Consider the following 22,957-nt stretch of genomic DNA (forward strand, 5'->3'; position numbering starts at 1 on the left):
CAAAACTCACAGAAACAAACATAAATGGGCCTTATATTGTCAATCTTTTAATAAAGATGAATGTAAGTTGTTTTTGTAGATTCCTGCCAAATTTATGAAAGTTTCAGTAATGATGATTTTCTTCATACTCTTGTGTATTTTGATAAATGACAACCACCTGTAAATTACTAAGCACGTTCACGGCATGGTTGATTTCCACTGCGATTCCCACAAAACTTCATACAAAGCAAACCTCACAGAAAGCTGAAAACGACACAATGACGACTGAACAGTGAAATAGCACTTTTAGATAGAATGGTTCTTTTCTCAGTACTTGGAAATTTGGTGATATTGTTGTCCACGGAAATTGCCCATATGCCATCTACAGGTATTCCTTTAACTGGATAAGACATTTCTGAAGTTAATTAAGCGGGCTGAAGAAGAAGAAGCATCAATATGTAAAAAGCAGGGTCACTCAAGGACCTGAATTGGGAAACACAGAACTAAGACACTATTTAATCAGTAGCTGTGCCGCCTACATACTCTGAAGTGAGTTCTTGCAGTTGTACATTGTTGCAACTTGTCTGATGACATTGGAATACTGCACCCATAAAATTATGATTGCAGGAAAGGACATCGAGTAAACCACTACATTTTTTTTTAGTAAAATGAGGCTGCCAAATGTAAGAACTGCAATCATGAACTCAGAGACAACTAAAAAATAAACATAAGAATAGAAAAATGTTTCATCGTTGCAAACACCCGGGTGGCCACTCTCTGTATGTTCCACCAATAGATTCTTGGAAACCCTTAAATGTAGCTGCAGGCACATTTTAATTTATTCACTTTTCATCTTCATTTCTAATTATCTAATCACTCAAATGCTTTTAACAGAAGTCACAGCAGGTAAGTCCAGGCTTGTTCTGATTGGAGTGAACCCAGGTCGTTTAATACACGAACTATGGAGGTACAATGGAGCAACGCTACCACCTGTGGGCTTTTCGGAGAACTTATTATTAGATCACACTACCCTGGTTAGTCAGATATGGCAGCTCCAGTGTGGATTTGATGGATGTGTATGGCCAGATTAGTTCTATAGATTTGCAAGTGTCAGATGTCCTAACAATAATCAATTAGGATTTGCCATGTTTGAACACCTCTCCTAAATTAATACTCCTTTATTCCAACCACTAAATCCCCTAATTTTCATCCTCAATGCACACATGGGCTATTGCAAGAGATGCATTCCTGGCTGATACCCTAAAACCAGCCACAATCTTTTTTTCTTTTTTTTTTTTTTGGGGGGGGGGGGGGGGGGGGGGGGGCTGTTTTAGATTTAACTGCAAAGATATAATCTAGAAAGTTAATGACAGGGAAACAGAGTTGAAGGTATGCATTCATCCAAAACTACATTGGAAGAATCTAAAGTGTAGAGAACATAAAACAGGGCCAGTCTGATTGGTTTAGGAAACAGAGGCCTTCTGGCTGTGTGCATTTTCCCTCAGACAGGCGCAATGCTAAAAGATTTGTCTCTCTTATTTTGAGAGAACTACAAATAAAGATCGACAAATACGGTAAACAGGATTCGTGAGACACGGAAGTTTGTATTTACAGATGTTGTTATACAGGTGTGTTCATTTAAAGATGTTTTTATACAGACATACAATCCCCCCACCCCCCTTTGTGTCTTCATTGGCTAAGTAGAATGGAGAAAGCACACAGTTTTACCATACTTGTTAAGTAAAGTAAGGCTCAAACGCGGCTACACTTCCTGAGGGTTCTCAGGAAGTACAATCTGGACTCCAATCTGCTGCTGATCTTCTACCGCTCGTCCGTCGAGAGCCTGCTAACATACTGCATCATGGTGTGGTACGGTAGCTGCACTGCAGCAGACAGGGAGAGGCTTCAGAGAGTAGTAAGAGCAGCACAGAAGATCATTGGCTGCCCTCTCCCCTCCCTGATGGATATTTACACTTCCCGTTGCCTCAGCAGAGGAAAAACCATCATTAAGGACAGTTCTCACCCTGGCTTTGATCTGTTCAATCTGTTGCCCTCAGGGAGACGTTACAGGTGCATCAAAACAAGGACTAGTAGATTTAAGAATAGTTTCTTCCCGAAAGCTATTACCATGATAAACAAACACATGTACTGAGTCCACAGCATATGTATATAGTGTCTCAAAACTGTTGCCCTCAGGGAGACGTTACAGGTGCATCAAAACAAGGACTAGTAGATTTAAGAATAGTTTCTTCCCGAAAGCTATTACCATGATAAACAAACACATGTACTGAGTCCACAGCATATGTATATAGTGTCTCAAAACTGTGCATTTCATAGTACCTCCCCCATCCACCCCAATATCTATCTTGCATATCTATCTTGTATATCTTGTTTATTTATCTTGTTTATTTATCTTCTTTATTTATCTGTGTATTATCTGTTTATTCTTCTTGTTTATTGAATGTACATGTTTGCACGGAACAAAAAGGAGTGGCACTTAATTTCATTGTACATATGTATAGTGACAATAAAAGGCATTCATTCAAGTATAGAGAGAGTGAGTGACTGCGTCAGTGTGGCTAAGTCAGGGGTCGGGAACCCCTGGAACCTTATGGCTGTTTTGGTGATTACCTATGGCTCAACGGCGGGGGAAAATAAATAAAAACATCCACGAATCACGAAAGCTTGTGTGTCAATTCAATTAAAACTCTACATATTTTAAAATATTACATAAATCATAATCGATGCACGTTTGTCATGTAGACACCAACCAATCACAATGTGGCACAACAAGCTCAAATTTCATTGGACAATGTGGAGCACAGCCGTAATTTCCAGGTCTAATACCCTACGGTTGAAAACTACATAGCCAGTCTGTTTACAGTTTTTGTTGTTGTTGTTGTTTTTATTGCTCTGCCATCTGAAAAGGTTCCCGACCTCGGAGCTAAGTGATCACTTCACTTTGACCTCTGACCGCTTGTACAGTCTGACATTTTAATCATTAATCATCTTACTCTCAGTTTGTGGTATTCTTACTCGGAAATGGAACTTCCCACGTGTCAATATTGCTGACGCCAAATATTACTTTCACTTTGTAAATAAGGTTCATCGTACTAGTTAAGTAGGCTGTAGAGTGAGTGTGTCAGTGCGTCAGTGTAGCTGCGTGGTTACTTCGTGAATCTATCCGCTGACTCTCGAGTCTTGGGTTCGAACCACTGGTGCCGTCTGACGTTTTAATCATTTATAGAAAAATTGTTTTTTAGGAAAACAATATATACATACATATATGTCATACTAACACTTTTTATTTATGTTGTTGTTGTTTTTAAACAAATGTGAAATGACTAAAAGTAAAAAAAGACGACGTGTATCCTTCTTTCCAGTAAGAAGAATTGGAAGTCGCATTAATGGTAAGTAGTGTTCAATTGACTCTTACGTAGGCTACTGCATCTTGTATTAAATTAAATGAGCTCCAAATGCCACCTACAGGCCTATTCGGGGAAATGCAGGCTGTTAAGTCACTAACACGCAAAATGTGAAATGGCCTTTATTACGTTACCACTTTTTATCATTATGCAATATTAGTGAAGATTACTACTACTACTACTACTACTACTAATAATAATAATAATAACAAGACATGTATAAAAACGTCAACAATATGTTTTTCTCTGGCTCTTTAAGGGGAAAAAAATCATAAGTTTTTTTGTTGCTTTTATTGCTCTGCCATCTGAAAAGGTTCCCGACCTCGGAGCTAAGTGATCACTTCACTTTGACCTCTGACCGCTTGTACAGTCTGACATTTTAATCATTAATCATCTTACTCTCAGTTTGTGGTATTCTTACTCGGAAATGGAACTTCCCACGTGTCAATATTGTTCACGCCAAATATTACTTTCACTTTGTAAATAAGGTTCATCGTACTAGTTAAGTAGGCTGTAGAGTGAGTGTGTCAGTGCGTCAGTGTAGCTGCGTGGTTACTTCGTGAATCTATCCGCTGACTTTCGAGTCTTGGGTTCGAACCACTGGTGCCGTCTGACGTTTTAATCATTTATATAGAAAAATTGTTTTTTAGGAAAACAATATATACATACATATGTCATACTAACACTTTTTATTTTCTTATGTCCTTATAATAATAATATATATAATATTGTAACATATAATATACTATATATATATATATATATATATATATACTGGTGTGTCTGCGCGTCAGCGTAGCCAAGCGGTTACTTCCAGTGAATTCTATTCGCTATCTCGGGCAACCAGGTTCGAACCGCAGGCGCTGTCTGACGTTTTCATAATTTCTAGATAATTAAATTGTGAACATCTTTTAGGTGAAATTATTAGGGCTAATACTCTTCGTAATTTCAGTTTGTGATATTGTTAAATGACATGCTTGCCACTATTTCTGACCATGTCAACCTTTTAAAAGTTATTTTCCTTTAAACATCTCTTTATGTCTATTTATGTCTGCGTTGTGACTTATAAAAAAGCTATTCTGTTAAATACATCCCTAAATATATATATAAACCATTCTGCTATCCAGATGGGCCGATTTGAGTATTTCTCTGTTTTTTTTCTATTTCTCAGTATTTCTCTAGAGTTTACACACAATGCTGTGAAAACAAACAAACAAACAAACAAGCAAACAAACCAACACTGAGTGAGTGTGCGACAGTTCTGTGGGTTGAAACACCTTGTTGATAAGAGAGGTCAGAGGAAAGTGGCCAGATTTTTCAAGCTGCCTGCGATATACTAATTAAAATAAGCACTCTTTAGAACCGTGGTGAGCAGAAAAAAAGATCTCAGCATTCACAAAACATTGAACCTGGATGGGCTACAACAGCAGAAGACCAAATCAGGTTCTCTCATGATCATTCAGCGGTGAAATGGATAGGAATTACCGCAATATAATTTTGACATACTGTATCTCACAAAAGTGAGTACACCCCTCACATTTTTGTAAATATTTGATTATATCTTTTCATGTGACAACACTGAAGAAATGACACTTTGCTACAATGTAAAGTAGTGAGTGTACAGCTTGAGTACCAGTGTAAATTTGCCGTCCCCTCAAAATAACTCGACACACAGCCATTAATGTCTAAACCGCTGGCAACAAAAGTGAGTACACCCCTAAGTGAAAATCTCCAAATTGGGCCCAAAGTGTCAATATTTTTTGTGGCCACCATTAATTTCCAGCACTGCCTTAACCCTCTTGTGCATGGAGTTCACCAGAGCTTCACAGGTTGCCACTGGAGTCCTCTTCCACTCCTCCATGACGACATCACGGAGCTGGTGGATGTTAGAGACCTTGTGCTCCTCCACCTTCCGTTTGAGGATGCCCCACAGATGCTCAATAGGGTTTAGGTCTGGAGACATGCTTGGCCAGTCCATCACCTTCACCCTCAGCTTCTTTAGCAAGGCAATGTTTGTCTTGGAGGTGGTCATACAAAAACTGTGGCATTTTTAAACATATTTTTTTGTTCTTCTTTTCTAAATTGTTCGATAGCATACCATACCATTATGTAAGACGCTTTAGTCACGACTCACAAATGTGAGTAAGGGATAGAGAACAGACATAAGGCAGTTTTTTTTTTACTGGTAAGAAAAGACAAGCAAACTGAGGAGTAGTTCAGAAAGTACATAGCCTACTACATTTTTAAGGCGTTCACTATTCATCACATAATGCTGAACAGCATTGTATGAATTCTAGCATTTAAAGTGCTGTTTTCATGTAGGCCTAGTGTTTTAAGGACAGCATAGTGGTTCATTGAAGCATGCATCTGCATTACACAAACTAGTTAATCTGGGCAAATTGAAAAAAACCCTGACCCCTCCGAAAGTCAATTTGCACACTGAGTACAGTGAACAATAATGATTCGATAATTTATTTCAGGTAGGTACCGGTGATATAGATGTGCACCTTGAAGGCAATGAAATCTGTCACCCACTTGATGTTTGATGAGGTAAAACCGAATCTCAACTCTCTGAAAAAGACCGGTGATTTATATAGGACTATTATATAGTAAGTATATATATTACTATTATATAGTCATTTATATATATCATCAGAGAATCAGTGCACAGATTACTTAATCTGTACATGGACATGTCTGTGAATTCTGAAGTGAGTTAACACCATGCTCTAGTTTAGCCATTTGGTTATGTTGTACGCCTTGGTGTTTTAGCCTGCACTTTTTTCTTGTCATTTTGACACAAATGTCATGTTTTTATTTTAGTTAAATTACATACGTTCTGTTGATTCCCTAAGTATATTGGTCCACATTTTTTACATTGACCTTTATTCAGAAGTCCCGGCATCTGGCCACTAGATGGCGGTCTAAGACTACAGAACGAATCCGAAAGGCTTAGGGTTGAAATAAAAGGCACGTTTTTCCTTTTTCAGTAAAGCCTACAGTATAAATATTTACGCAGGTTTTCTTAGCATATACATAAAAATCCGTATGGGGTTCATTAGGCCCATGATACACTATAATGTACCAAACTGTGCTTGTCACTGATATAGTATTATCAAGGATGCATTTTTTATAGACAACCTGTAACTTTCACCTGGAAACATGAATATAGTATAGCTTTAAAAAGAATTTAAGTTACATAATTGAACCTCAGTACCACTAATAGGACCACTAATGTAGCTTTAAAGCTTTACTCTAAAAGCTAATTTAAGGTACACCACTCTGGGTGTATGCTTTACCTGGGGTAAATCCAGTTAAATCATATATCCTAAAGGTACAGAAGATGTACCTTGACTGTACCATCCAGCAAAAAGGTACCCTCATTCCTGAGAGTGTACTGTAATATAAATTATATATACTTTATACTATAGGTGCAGTATAATATATAATAAAGGTACAGAAGTTGTATCATGTACCTTTAATATATGTACCACCCAGCAAAAAGGTTCCCTTATTTCTGAGAGTGTACTATAATATAAATTCATTTTCTAGGCTTTATAATAGGTATTAGGTTCTAGGTATTATATAAAAATACAATACACTGTCTAGGTTTTCTTACAAAGAACTGTTCTTGAATGGGTTAATGAAAAAAATACTAAAAGGTCCTGGGAGCTACTTTATATTCATACTTCATATACCTGTTATACATGAGGAGGCAACAGAAAACGAACAGAGACTCATACAGTGGGTCTAATATAATGATTATATCAGGATAAAATAAGCACGAATACCAGCCTTCTGTTGGAAATATAGCATGAAATTTAACAGAGATACATTTTTGAAGAAGACAAGATTTCAGTTCACTGTGTGAAGAAGGAGAGAGTACATAGATAATGTTTTAAATTCTTTTGTCTTTTTTTCTTTTCCAAGTACATTAGATTGAGGTCAATAAAGAGAAATAGGAACATTTTCAGACAACATTTTTCAGGAACATTTTCAGATTGTAATTTAAACAATGGTCTCATGAGCTATGATGTGGGATTTGAAGAAAGTTTATTTGATCTGTTGTGTAAAGCAGTTTGGGCAAAATGGTTGGACAAATTGTCTATAATGGCTGTATACACACCATAAAACATTTTGCAATATATAGTAGCCCACTACATCCTTCAAACTTTCTTGCAACCATTCACCACATCTGGGTGAGGGTGAGCTCATTAGGGTTGAGCTAAACCGATTTTATCTGAATTCAAAAGGATTGCAAAAGGTCTGCTACATTTAAGATATTAGTTGGTATAAAATAGTTTTATATATTATATATAATATTGAAAAATCCATTTGACTTCGCAAAGTAATTTAAATGTAAATTTAATTTAAATACAGAGTACAATCTTACCACCTTTTCTCTTTTTATTCTTCTTTCTATTGCTCAGGGATGCTTCTGAATCTAGTGTCTTTGTGTTTTGGCCTTGGATATATCCAACGTTCTCTGATAGCCTTGCTACAGATTCTTGAAACATTTGACAGTCTACATTTTGATTGTCTGTGTCATTTCTATGGTACTTTTGTGGACATTGGCAGTGTTATAATATCTATTTGATTAAATATATTTTTGTCTGATAGGGAGATCAGGCTATGGTGTTTTTCCCAGCCAGTGCAATTTGGGATTTGATACATAGGTCAGTTATGTTTTCGAGACTGAGAAATTTGAATTGTTCTGTCAGATCCCTTTTAGAACTGGCACCCATGTACTGACCCATCTGTGTGTATGATAGTGTATGCCTATTGATTATTTTATTTATTTATTATATTTACATTCCTTTTTCTGGACATGTTTAGATTAATTTAAATGCCAATTAATAACCGTTTCAGCATTTACCAATAAATCGTAATACTGTAACTGTTTGTGAATTCCAGTAGATGGCGCTCAAGTATAATGTTTGAAAAAATATATGTGCATGCTTGTGCAGAGATTGGATAGCACAATATAGCCTATAGGTATATACCTGATTTATTAGTTTTTATAGGCCTACAAGTACTCAAATTCATGTAAAATGTCGTGCAAATATTACATTAAACTGAAACAACAAATGTGGCAACTTATGAAGTACTACAAAAAATACCTTCTACTTCTATAGTCTCTATAGTCGCTATATTTTCTCTACTATAGACTAGTTGCCATTAATTAGCGCTTAGAGAACTAATTACTTGTATGGTATTAATCTACCTGTATATGTCTGGTGCTCTGTATTGCTTTTGCCATATCACTAACTGTGTTACAGTGCGGTAGTTTGGTGACAGTAATGGCCTTTATGCTCCGCGGATGAGCCGGGTTTAAAGGCTCGTGTAATGCATGTCAATGTGTGCGCCCAGTGACACAGTCGGTGCAGATCCAGAGCGCCTGGATTATCTTTTCCCACTAAACATTTGTATTCTTGGGTTGGAGTAACGCGGCTGATCCCGGATAGCTTCGCGCTAATCCTCCACTCCGTTAATTAAAAACGAAGAAGTCGAGAGTAGTGGAACTCATTGTAATTTTTTTTTAGGACTGTAATCATTTCGGTTGGAGCTTAACCATCTGCTTAAGGTTAAGTCTGCCGACAGATTGCTTTCAGGGTATGTTTAAATCTACCCGGTTGATTTTTTTTTTTACTCTTTTGCAGGTGCAATGAAAGGGTTCATTGAGTTCATTTATCATCATCTACCGCGCCCCGTGCTTTTTGTAATTAGCTAAATGTGAAGAAATATGCTCCAAAGACCGAGCGCGCGTGCGTGCTTGCGGGTGTGTACGTGTACGCGCGTGAGAGAAGAAAGAGAGAGAGAGAGAGTGTGTGTGTGTGTGTGTGTGTGTGTGTGTGTGTGTGAGAGAGAGAGAGAGAGAGAGAGTGTGTGAGAGAGAGAGAGAGAGAGAGAGAGAGAGAGTGTGTGAGAGAGAGAGAGAGCGAGAGCGAGTGTGTATGTGTATGTGTGTGTGTGAGTGAGTGAGTGAGAGAGAGAGAGAGAGAGAGAGAGAGAGAGAGAGAGAGAGAGAGAGAGAGAGGAGGGGCAGGACAAGACCGTGCCCCCATATGTGCCCTCGAATTATTATTATTATTATTATTTTTATTATTTTTATCAGGAATTTACAAAGATTATCACCTCGTTTTAATTCATAATCTGGTAAATCACCGTTCTCTTTGTAATCTCTTGGGAAGGATTACTGGCAAAATACATAAATATATTAACACCGATATATATGTATTTATGTATTTTGCCAATCCTCAGCACTGAATTTTAGGGTGATCAAAACCCTATTTGCTAGGTTTATAAAGTCAAAAAAAAAAAAAAAAACAGTTGCGGAACACCTCATTATTTCCAGAGCTTGTCAAGTTGATTAAAAGTGCGTTTTTCAGCACGGCGGTGAGCGGATTAATCGTGTACCGGCCAATAAAGATGCCTTACGGCGCCCCCTCCCCCTTCCACATTCTTCCCGACCCTCTTCGCACTCATTCCTCAAAAACCTCCAATACGCTGTAAAATCAAAGTATGAGCCTCCCCTGCTCACACACAACGCACCCACACACACACACACACACACGGGGAGCACAGCGCTGAGAGACATCTCGCGCCTCTCCGAAGGATCTTATCACTTTTTTTTTCTCTAAAATTATACATTTAGAGGCTCCACGTAGACATGATGCCATAATATCAACTATTAAACTTCTTATTTATTTTTAAACATTTTTTTTTCCACTTTTCACAACTTGTGCCTCTGGTCATTTAGGATTTTGGACATAACCGAGATGGAACAAGGGCACGAGAGGAGGCAATGGACATCAGCGTGGTCAGCTTTTCGCCTGCTTATGTGTGTGTGCGCGTTGGACCGGGTGCTCGCCCAGATTCGGTACTCGGTTCTGGAGGAGCGCGAGCACGGCGCATTTGTTGGTAACATTGCCGAGGACTTGGGCTTGGATGTCTCCAGGTTGTCTGCCAGGCGATTCCGCATAGTGTCCGGAGCTAGGAAACAATATTTAGAGGTCAATTTGGAAAACGGGATTTTGTTTGTGAACGAGAAGATTGATCGAGAGGAGTTATGCGAACAGAGTCCGGTTTGTTACTTGCACTTGCAGGTGGTCATTGAAAACCCACTGGAACTGTACCGAGTGGAAGTTGAGATCTTAGACGTTAACGACAACGCTCCGAGTTTTCCGTGGAGCGAGTTCAACCTAGAGGTTACCGAGTCTGCAGCGCCGGGCTCACGGTTCCCACTCGAGAGCGCGCAAGACCTAGACGCGGGATCCAACTCACTCCGCTCGTACCTGCTGAGTGCTAACCAACACTTTGTACTGGACGTGCAGACGCGCAACGACGGGAGCAAGTTCGCAGAACTCGTGCTGGAGTCTCCCTTAGACCGAGAGAAGCAGAAAATGCACGAAATGGTCCTAACCGCCGTGGACGGCGGCTCTCCGCTGCGCTCTGGCACTGCTCAGATCATGGTTACAGTACTGGATGCGAACGATAATGTCCCTGTATTCGACAGATCTGTTTACCGGGTGAGCCTGGTGGAGAACGCACCGAGAGGAACGCTAGTGCTCAAGCTCAACGCCACGGATCTGGATGAAGGCTCGAACGGCGAGATCGTCTATTCATTCAGCGGTCACGCGCCCTTGAAAGTGCGCGAGCTGTTCAGCGTAGATTCTTTTTCGGGTGAAATTCGGGTGAAGGGGATTGTAGATTACGAAAAAGCCAGCGTCTATGAGCTCTATGTGCAGGCTAAAGACAAAGGTCCCTCTGCTGTGGCCGTGCACTGTAAAGTACTTGTCGATATATTGGACGTGAACGACAACGCGCCAGAGGTCATCCTGACCTCTGTCTCCACACCTGTTCAGGAAGACGCGCCTCCGGGGACCGTGATAGCCGTGATCAGTGTCATGGATCGTGATTCCGGAGAAAACGGAGCAGTGGACTGTCAGATCCCCAGCCACGTCCCTTTTAGGCTTCACTCGTCCTTTAAAAACTATTACACTCTGGCGACTAGCGAATTTCTGGACAGAGAGTTGGTAGCCGAATACAACATCACTCTCACGGCGCGAGATTTAGGATCGCCACCGCTCTCCACCGGGAAAACTATTCATGTTCTTGTGTCGGACGTTAATGACAATCCTCCGCGCTTCCTTCAGCCGTCCTACACCGTCTATGTGACCGAGAATAACGCACCGGGCGCTTCCATTTGCTCTGTGAGCGCAGTCGATCCGGACTCTAACCAGAACGCCTATCTATCCTACTCTATCCTGGAGGGTCAAATAAGGGGCATGCCGGTGTCCACGTATGTTTCTATTAACTCGGACAATGGCAACATTTACGCTCTTCGCTCCTTCGACTACGAGCAGCTCCGCAACTTTCAGATCCGAGTTCAGGCGCGGGACGCCGGTTTCCCGCCGCTGAGCGGAAACGTGACTGTAAGCGTGTTTGTTTTGGACCAGAACGACAACGCACCACTAGTCATTTCCCCGCTGCCGAAAAACGGCACGGCGGCTACTGAGACGGTGCCGAGGTCGGCGGACGCAGGCTACCTCGTAGCAAAAATAACAGCGCTGGACGCGGACGCCGGGCAAAACTCTCGTCTCTCGTACCAAGTGCTGCACGCCACGGACCCGGGGCTGTTCAGCATCGCGCTTTACACGGGTGAAATTCGGACCATCCGCCGCTTCGTAGACAAAGACGCCACAAGACACAGACTCGTTATATTGGTCAAGGACAATGGGCAACCCTCTCTTTCGGCCACCGTATCTCTCATTCTGACGCTAGTGGACGGCGTGCCGGAGTCGCTGTCAGACCTCGATGACCATGCTATCAGCCGCCGAGCGCCTTCTAACCTCGCCTTCTATCTGATCATCTCATTGAGCGTGGTATCGCTCGTCTTCCTAGTAGCCATCATCGTACTGGCAGCGCTGAAGTGCTACAAAGACCGGGACTGTCCTGGAGATTTCGGTCTGTCCTCTATCGGTGCTGCGTGCTGCACACTCGAATCCGAGCCGCCCGCCGAAGCATGCAAAAAGTCCAACCTGAATCTGCAGATTTCCACCGGGACGAAAGTGCCTACGAACTGTGTGGAGAGCAGCACCGGAACCACGGCTCAGAACTACTGCTACAAGGTGTGCCTGACACCCGAATCAGCCAAAAGTGACTTCATGTTCATGAAATCTTACAGTCTGAACACGCCGAGAAATAACGCGGAGGCTGAAAAGATGGCGCGGAGCTCACAGAGCCGCGGTACGGCGAATAACGGAGCGACAACTCCTAACGAGGTAAAACGCAGCTTTAACCATCTGACAAAGAAACAGTATATTGACAGTCTGTCCTAGTTAAGCAACCTTCTTTCTGTAATGGAGAAATTACACTTTGATAAACAACACTTTCTTGATTGCTGGGGTAAATCAAGAGCTTAATGTTAATGCGCTTTCAAACCGTAAATCCTGAACTATCCGCGATAATGCCATACACAAGGAAAGCACCAGTGCTGAATGAACGGTGTGTTTATTTTTGTCTACCTGTACTCATATATGCCCCGTTGATCATCATTCACTGCTACAATAATAAATGTCAAGAAGTACAGCGACTCTACTGTTGCAGGTGCAAAACTAAGAGGCGACGCCAATAAACTCGACTAAAAACAAACGAGCGTGTCTCGATCAGCAGCTGTCCTTCACACTGTGCGTCCACAAGCGACGGATCCGTTACTATAAGCGTCTCAGTCATGGTTATACTGAGATAGCACTGGTTCTACTGTATTTTCCTCACACACTGCCCTCATCAGACAAAGTGATTTCTTCACATACTGTTTCCTTCATACCGACTGTTTTCTTCCGACTCTCTTCAACACCCAGACATTCTGCTTTCCACAGACATGCTGTTTTCTTCAGACACAGCTCTACTGTTTAGTGACAGAAGCCTGCATAGTTTCCTTCGAACTCAGTTTGTCACATTATATCTGGTGTTTTGTTGATGAAAAACATTCTCTATTAACAGCATCTGCGTCTGTTTATCACTAAGGACGTTTTCGATGTTATGGTCTAATAAAAGTCTATGTATGGAAGTTGTAACAAAAACAAACTGCAATATGTGAGTGAACGACTTGTCTGAAAACAAGGTCAACTCTATGTATTATACATGTAGCTATATTTATAAGTTTTTTTGTGTGTGTGTCTGATTTAGCTACAAAACATCCAAGGGCACCCAAATGTCTCAAGGGCACGCACACATGCACGCGCACAAGACATGACATAACTATTTGTTGTATAATATTAGGCAATACCGGGGTCTTTAGCAGGTCTTAAAAATTAGAGCTAATCTGTTTTATTAATCCTGGCATAATCTAAACTTGCTCTTGTGTGTGTGTGTGTGTGTGTGTGTGTGTGTGAGAGAGAGAGAGAGAGAGAGAGAGAGAGAGAGAGAGAGAGAGAGAGAGAGAGAGAGAGAGAGACTACTCTTGAGCTATATTTTAAATCCGCTAGATGGGACTATCACACTGCGTACTTAATATAGGTCTAATTTATTATTAATGACAAGGCCACATGAGGTTTTATTTAAAACTGGATATTTTCATCCTGACAGATAGAAATGTGGCAGAAATGTTAATAGGTTTTAACTTAACATTATAAAACTTTAACACTTTGAACATGATAAAGTCCATTTGAAATGTGAGTATGAGCAAACAACTATGAAGTACACCCCCGCTTTCTATATCAGCGACGTTACCAGCTCTTTTGAAGTCAAGGAAAACATCCTTTGCAGAGTTTACTTTTATTAAAACGCACACGAGTGGTGTAGTTTAAAAAGGGGGGGGGGGGGGGGGGGACGTAGGACTACGTCTAATCCATTGAACGATTAAACATATTTTGTTTTCTAATTAATGCTCTGGCTGGTGCGGATTTCTCTGAAGATTAATATCGTCCCTTCGGTGGTTTAATTGGTTTTGGGAAAGCATTATAAATAATCCAATCTAATAACTTGCTTACATACGCGCTCTCCATATCCCGGGTTCTAAGGGAATTGATAGAGCGCGGAATCAGTCTGTACTCGTCTGTTTTAAGTCGGAACAAACACTAGTAGATTTGCTCTCCTCCCCCGCTGCGCCTCGGCCACGAAAACGGCACAAGACCTGAGTGTGTGGAGTTCACTCTCAAAGAAATCCAGTCATTCAAACGTTTGTCCACAAGATGGCAGTCGTAAGTCGCACACTTAGTAATCAAACAAGGAAATGTTTGGTTTGGTTAAATTTGTTCATTTGGCTGACGCTTTAAAACGATTTACAACGGAGACATTAAAGGCCTTTAAGGACCCAACCGTGGCAGCTTTGCATTCACGAAGTTCCAATAAGTAGCCAAAAGCCTTAAACACTAAGCCATCAGTTTAGGTTTTTTTTTCTCTCTGAATTTCTACAGCCAGAAACGAATACTTTTTTGTTATTGTTAATACCATTTTATTTTTAATGTTGTGAATAAACAAGCCTAAAAAGGCATCATGATAGTTTTAATTGAGAGTTTAAAATTGTATTTTCTGTTGCAGTTAAAACAAGACAATACTAACTGGGCTCTTACCAAGAACCAAACATCAACTTTGAAAAGGTAACTAAAACACACACACACACACACACACACACACACGCACACGCACACACACACACACAGAGACAGCATTAAAAATCATTAAATTGTATTTAGTTAGGACCAGGTGGCTTAGTGGTTAGCATGTTCTCCTCACACCTTGAGTGTTGGGGGATCGATTCACAGCTGTGTGTGCGGAGTTTGGATGTTCTCACCATGCTGCAAGATTTCCTCTCCCAGTCCAAAGACATACATGGTAGGCTGATTGGCATGTCCAAAGTGTCCATAGTGTATGAATGGGTGTGTGAATGTGTATGTGATTGTGCCCTGTGATGGATTGGCACCCTGTCCAGAGTGTCCCCTGGCTTGTGCCCTATGCTCCCGGCTCCCTGCGACCCAGTAGGCTAAGCGGTATAGAAAATGGATGGATGGATGGGTGGATAGTTTGGACCATCACACATTCCAATGACTGTCACTTTATGATCACTTGCAATGCAATTTACTTATTCTTTTACAATTTCCCTCAATCTGTCTATCTATATGTAGATGATGTTATGGTTATATATGTTTGCTATAAAAAATCACTGACCCCCTCCACAGAACTTGGAGGGGGAACAGCCTGTTCATTTGTAGAAGTAAAGCCAAAATCTGATGATAGTTAGCATATAAAGTAGCAACATTTTATATAAATACACCAACATGCCAGGAAGTTGGGGTCAGAGTGCAGGGTAAGCCATGATATGGCACTCCTGGAGCAGTTAAGGGCCTTGCACAAGGGCCCAACAATGACAGCCTGACAATGCCAGGGCCTAAACCCCCGACCTTCTGATCAGTAATCCAGAGTCTGGCAGTGCTGGGACTTGAACCCCTGGCTTTGCCGATCAGGAAATCCTGAGTTTAAAGAACCACTGAGGAAGCACAATGTTTTGGCCTGTTGTATAATAACTATCCCATATATCCCATATAATAATCAGGGCGATCTCTGTGATGGCTTTTCTTCAGTTATAACTCAATCAATATGGATGGCACTCTCATGAAGAAGGTCATGCAGACTGATTCTGAGAACTATGTAAGTCCAGTGGCTGCAGGACAGTACTGGACATGGGGAACACGAATGAGAGGTAAGTGGAACACTGGCCCATTTAGTGAGGACCTACAATTCAATGTCATCTGGTATACAGTGTCTATTATTCCACACTGAAATTTAATCTAATGGCATTTTGTATGTATGTCTCTTGAAATTGTGTAATTATTGAAAGCAGATGGATATTTTATGCATATAGTAGTAGTAGTAGTAGTAGTAGTAGTAGAAGTAATGGTCTTCTTAAATATGCACATTTAACTGTTACCTATAATACTACAGTACAAATAAATTCTCCTGAATTGGGTATAGTATACAATATAATATACATTTGGTGTTATATAATATTATACTATATGGGGATACACCTATGTAAAGAGAATTAATTTATACTTTTTTATATTTATATCTAATTTCTCTCCCCTTCTAACTGACCCAGAGTGCAAAATGTCTTCCCCTGCTACCGGCCTCCATGAGCGGGCATGGACACCCCGCTACACCCCCACAAAAACTCCCCAACAGCAGCAGCCTTCAGGTCAAACACATAGTCATCCTCCACCTGACTACCAACACAATGTCTACATCCCTGGGACTCCATCTGCCCTCTGTACCCTGCGGCCCAGTAACCGCAGTGAGCTCGATGTCCACAACACCTTCTCCACCTTTGGCAAGAAACGCAAGTTCATTTCCCCCAGCAGTTATGACCCAAGGGATGAAACAGGTACTGAGGTGATCAATAATGACCTGTATAATGAATAGTGAAAAAGAATGGCGAGAGACTGCATCAGTGTGCGAGATGGTGGACAGAACATGTTGAGGGGAAGCAAATATGCCGAAAAGAAAAAGCAGTGAATCAACCAAAGCAGAGCCGAGCCTATTTAGCCAATCCATACTGCTCTAATTTTAATTCATGTTTCTGATCAGGGTGGTATGCTTCCCATGACCCATTTTGCTCTTAGGGACAATTTCTGGTTTACATGTGTAATGTCTGTATGTTTGTGAAACATAAAGCATAAGCCAGAAGAAAGCAGAAGAAAGCTTTACTCCAGCCGGGGTTGGAAGTACTGGCTTATTATCAGAGATTAACATCCCATCGGTTAAAGCCATCTAAATGAACCTGAATATAGTATAGTAAATTTAAAAGGTGGGAGGTCTGGTTACCATTTGTACAATGTTTCACATATTTATGTCTGTTTTCTTTGGGTTCTCCAGTTTTCTTGCAGAAACATGACGGTAGGTGAATTACCTACTCCACGATTTAAAAATGCCTCTAGAAACAATCCTATGTGTAAAGGAATGTAAAAGCTCCAGATCTACTGTGACCCTGGCCAGAGTAAAGTGGTTACCCTGGGTAAGGAGGAATGAATAAATGAAATTAATTTATTATACATCATGAGGATAGTGAACAGACTAATTGTGTGGCTTGGACTGATTACATTCTCAGAAAAAAAACACCTTAAAGATTATTTAAAGGTTCTATGCAGACCCTTACAACCAAGTCTTTCCAATCAGAAAGTGGTCCAAGCAGAACTGATGGAAGCTAAGAACCTTTGAAGAGCTCTACAAAGTATCTTTGATTAACTCATAAGGGGTCTTTTTTTCTATTCTTCTATGTGAATCATGGGCTGAGTAACCACTTACTACTGTTTTGTTTGGACAACTTGTTCAAAGGTATGAAGGTCAAATATAACAAACAGCAACAGTGACATTGTGCTCAGATTTTCCATGCCATTATTATTATTATTGTTGTGCTACAATTTTTGACAATCATATTAGGTAAACTGTGAGCATTACATACCCTTTGGCCACAGTGTGAATTTTCTGTGTTAGCAGAAACATCAGGCCATAGCCTTGCATTGATTGCTTGCTCAGTTAAAGAGGTGAATCAGTCTAACATGGTTATTGTTCAGTGAACAACATGTACAGTACTAATATGTATGCAAACTGTGTAACTGAATCGCGGCATATCACTGTATAAATTCTGATAATAAAGTATTTTTTTCTAATAGACAATGTCTATTATAAATTATACACATTATCATTTGTATTATGTATTTTTCTAAGAAATAACATGGGCTGCTGTGAGAAGGGTCTTTATGACATCTGATATACGTACCATTAAAAAAAAAAAAGCAAAACTTAATTTTCCAGTTTTAGTACATCCTTGTGTTTTTTTTGTGTTCGGATGACAAAGACATTTTGAATAGTTTTAATGTTACAGATTTTTTCTTGCACTTTATTTTCTAACTATAATTCTAATTTATTTCTATTTAGTGATGTTTTAATTATATCAACTCATCTTAATTTACAGTGCAAAAGAAATGAGAAGTGACAATTTAATTGACAACTTAGACGTCTTAATATGAAAAGGCCTGTCAAAAGTCCTGGGATGAGATTTTGGTATCTAATTTTATGTTTCTGGGTGAACAGAGGGTTAAATGGAGTAACACCAGCAGAAAACCAAGTTTTATTGTGTAATATTTCATACAATTGTGGATTAAAATAATGAAGGAGGAATATAACATTGGAGGCATTGTAGGGGGTTAATCACTCCTCTAAAATATGCATTTTTGTTTCAGTCACATGATGTGTATAGATTGATTGTTAATGCAGTTGATTTATGCAGGAACATCACCATGCTGTTCCACAAGAAAATAAAAACAAAAAGAATGAGAAATGAGCTAAAATTCTGGAAACGTATCTTTTGCAGCATTATATCTCCATCCTTAATATTAGGAAAAGGTGCCCACAGATGTCCACAAGGTCTGGTCTAGTCTAGTGAACACTCAGTTTTCTTGTCTACAGAGAACAGCCTGGATTGATTTACTAAACCATTAAGCAGCTCCATTTTCAAAAAATATCATTTTAATTACTCAAAGTGAAAGGGAGGGGAATTGCAGGGGAATTTAACACAGCCTTAAAATGCCACATTGGACATACTTTTGAAAGTACTGCACTCTCCCTGGTGCCCTTTTGGTTTTTAATTTGCCCTGGAAATGAGTTCAGAATGTCAGTAGATGTGTATCAGACCACTGAGCAAGGCTAATTATGTTTGCCACGTGTCCTTTCACACTACAAGGGAGTGATGGAAACGGTCTCCATGGCACTCACCCACTTCTTCAAACTGAAATTTCTCTCTCTGCAGGCTGATGGACTAAAACTCAGGAGATGAGCAATTTAGAATTTTTTTTTTCACACAGGAGATGATAGTTGGATAACTCAATTAAGATTAGTATTTCATCATTAACTGTGATTCTGTTTACTTTATTCACAGCTATATGGGTATAGTCCTAAAATACTTTCAGTAAAACATGGTCAGACTATTATAAGAATTACTTATTGTTTTCAAACAGAATTCAAACATACAGCTGATTTTCACTGGCCATGTGATGATTTGAGTAGGTCTTGTTGATTAAAACTGATTACCTTGTTTTTTCCTTAATGATCTGTCTTACTCTCAAGTGCATTTATCAGCATCCTTATTGTGTAAATACTTCCATACAAAATAATCCAGCCAGAAGTCATAACTGGCAAATATTTATGTGTAATATATATGTAAATAAATATAAATAAAAACAGAATGCAATGATTTGCAAATCTCATAAACCCATATGTTATTTACAATAGAACATAGAAAACATATAAAACTGTGTAAATGTACTATTTTATTTATTTATTTGTTTATTTATTACAAAAAAAGGTAATTTTGAATTTCATGGCCATAACACATCTCAAAAAAGTTGGGACAGGGCAACAAAAGACTGGAAAAGTAAGCCTTACTAAAAAGCTGGAGGTTAATTGGCAACAGGTCAGTAATATGACTGGGTATAAAAAGAGTATCATAGAGAGACAGAATCTTTCAGAAGTAAAGATGGGCAGAGGTTCACCAATCTGAATAATGTTCCTCAATATAAAATTGTGAAGACTATGAATATCTCATCATCTACAGTACATAATATCATCAAAAGATTCAGACAATCTGGAGAAATCTCTGTGCGCAATGGACAAGGGCGAAAATCAATATTGCATGCCCGTGATCTTTGGGCCCTCAGGCGGCACTGCACTAAAAACATAAAAAGAGATCATATATATATATATATATATATATATATATATATATATATATATATATATATATATATATATATCTTCTTTGCATGATAGAGCTTTAACCAGCATTTGTGGATATCACGGAAAACTGTATTCACAGACAATGAGTTCTGGAGGTGTTTCTGAGCCCATGCAGTGATTTTCATTACAGAATCATGCCTGGTTTTAATGCAGTGCCGCCTGAGGGCCCAAAGATCACGGGCATGCAATACTGATTTTCACCCTTGTCCCTTGTGCACAGAGATTTCTCAGATGCTCTGAATCATTTCATGATTTTATGTACTGTAGATGATGAGATATTCATAGTCTTCGCAATTTTATAAGAGATGTTTATTAATTCATTGGCCCAGCTCGTCAGCAGTCAGGCCTTTACGCACATTTCAGATAGGTAAAATGCTGTGGCCAGATAGACATGCATGTTTGTATGATCAGTGAAATTAAACTCCATTTACACCTTCTTTCTCCAGAAGAGTTCCTAATTTACATTTAGTACATTCAATGTAATATGTTGAAGAATCGTAGATAAATACTTAATATTACTTAATAGTAAAGATTTGAGAGATGAAACTGAGGCACACAAATTCTGTGCTCTGTGCTCTCTCTCTCTCTCTCTCTCTCTCTCTCTCTCTCTCTCTCTCTCTCTTTCTCTCTCAGACAAAATTCTTTAAGCTTTTGGTTTTTATTGCCAGAGTTACTGGCTTTTACATGCAAGACAGAGTTTTGCTTACAGTCTAAATTGTTGTGGTACTTGCATTTAACGTTTTGAGAACTTTAATAGTGTTTTGGGAAATGTGCCAAAGCACCTGAGAAAAACTGTAATACTTTACATGAATAATGCATACAATAATTAAATGTAAAAGTACATTACAAGAATTCATCATTTACACCTGTGGAACAAAATGACACTGTTTGTTGTCTAATATGCTAAATTCCGTGCTGTGAGAATGAATTTTATTAGTTGCTGACCTTTGACCCTGTAGACGTCAAGCAGGCAGGTTAATTTAGCCCTCTATGAAAGATAGAATAGTTCTTCAGTTACCATGGAAACATGACTGTCTGACCACTACTTATTTTATACTTGCCTCTCTTTTTCACATCTTGTTAACCATTCTGGACTATCTTATTACCAGGTACCACCACACAGTAGGCTTGTCATGTTTGTTTTGCTATTCAGTGGAAATGGGCCTAAGATAAGGTAAAATCTATAAACCCTCCCCACCAAAAATAGAAAACTAGAAGTATTTAATTTTTCTGAAGATAATGAAATATACCTGCATTAAGGTCACATTCAAAAGTGCGCACTATCTGTGTCTTCACTGGCCTGCCTGAAGAAAAACAGTGTGGCTTATGACCTATGACAGAGACGGACAACAACTGCATAAGACACAGTACCCCTACAATTCCCCAACGTGACATAATGGTAAGTTCGTCTCAGCTTCTTCAAATCAGCTTCAAATATAATAGGCCTGTTTCCTGATGTATTTCAATGAAATCATCAATAACACTAGCAGCCTGCAGAGGGCAGTGAACTTACCACAAATATTCATAAATGACAAATGATATAATAATAACCCCCACACAAATTTCAGCATTTAACATAGCACATTTGTTTTAAAATAAAATATTTACATTATAAATAATGTCATTTATTTTGTAAGACTTAGTTTTGATCTTTTTTTAAAATCTTTTTTATTTATTTATTTATTTTTTTAAAAAGATATATACATTACAGCTTCTATTTGTCCAAAAAAGAGTTTTTCTAGTTCTGGAATTCAGCCGCTAGAGGTCGCTTATATTACACATACAAACTGTCCAAAATATTTAACACCTCAATCTAATATTGATGGCATGGTTTACAATCTAACCGAATATAATAAAATATTATTTGTACAAATTTGCACAATAAATAGCCAGATCACCAAATTTACTACCTAATCTAAGTCTCGTTTTCAGAATTGTAATATTTTAACATTTTAATAACAGCATTCTGTATGACACTACTGATGTGTTATACACATTTAAGGCAAGGCCATAAGATCTTGGTCCGTGATGATGATCCCTCTGACCTCTGCACTGATCTGAATGAGAGAGAGAGAGAGAGAGAGAGAGAGAGAGAGAGAGAGAGAGAGAGAGAGAGAGAGAGAGAGAGAGAGAGAGAGAGAGAGAGAGAGAGAGAGAGAGAGAGAGAGAGAGAGAGAGAGAGAGAGAGAGAGAGAGAGAGAGAGAGAGAGAGAGAGAGTCAATGTTTGTCAGTCAATGTTTGTATGTCAGAAAAGAATGCAATATAATAGACTAATTCTCAGACAATTGAAAAAGGCTGATGGGAAATGCAAAAAAAAGCAAGTGTGCACTCCGAATCTCATAAGAATTGCTTACCAAGATGCTCAGTAAAACTTATCAGCCAATTTCCTTATAAAATTGCACAAAGTGTACCGGAGACTCCTGATGGTGTTTTTAAGCAAAGAGTTTTCACACCAAATACTGACTTTGTTTAGTGTAGAGCTGCTTACTGCTCATTATTGTATATATATATATTTTTTTAATGTAGAAACATTTAATTTTGTTGTATTTGAAGGCATCTTCAGTAATCCTACTCCAGACCACACTGGTTAAGTGGTTTATTTTGTCATCTAGCCAATGACTGAATACTATATCCATTGAATATGCTCAGGTCAGCACCTAATTATTTCAGTTTAGCATCCAATCAAATCCATCCACATACAAAAAATATCAAGAATCATACCAATTTGTCAACTGATCTGACCTTACTCATGTTACCC

The 22,957-nt window shown here is 39.2% G+C and overlaps 1 protein-coding gene across 1 annotated transcript; it reads left to right on the forward strand.

Annotated features, from left to right (window-relative positions):
* The first annotated feature begins 9,600 nt into the window (after positions 1–9,600).
* On the forward strand, positions 9,601–20,095 carry si:ch73-233f7.1 (protocadherin). Its single transcript, XM_017484712.3, has 4 exons — positions 9,601–12,688; positions 14,949–15,007; positions 15,989–16,107; positions 16,507–20,095. The coding sequence occupies exons 1-4, from the start codon at positions 10,184–10,186 to the stop codon at positions 16,824–16,826; spliced, it is 3,003 nt and encodes a 1,000-aa protein (XP_017340201.1). The 5' UTR covers positions 9,601–10,183; the 3' UTR covers positions 16,827–20,095.
* Positions 20,096–22,957: the final 2,862 nt, after the last annotated feature.

The sequence above is a fragment of the Ictalurus punctatus genome, chromosome 14, assembly GCF_001660625.3.
Source record: "Ictalurus punctatus breed USDA103 chromosome 14, Coco_2.0, whole genome shotgun sequence".
NCBI lineage: Eukaryota > Metazoa > Chordata > Actinopteri > Siluriformes > Ictaluridae > Ictalurus > Ictalurus punctatus.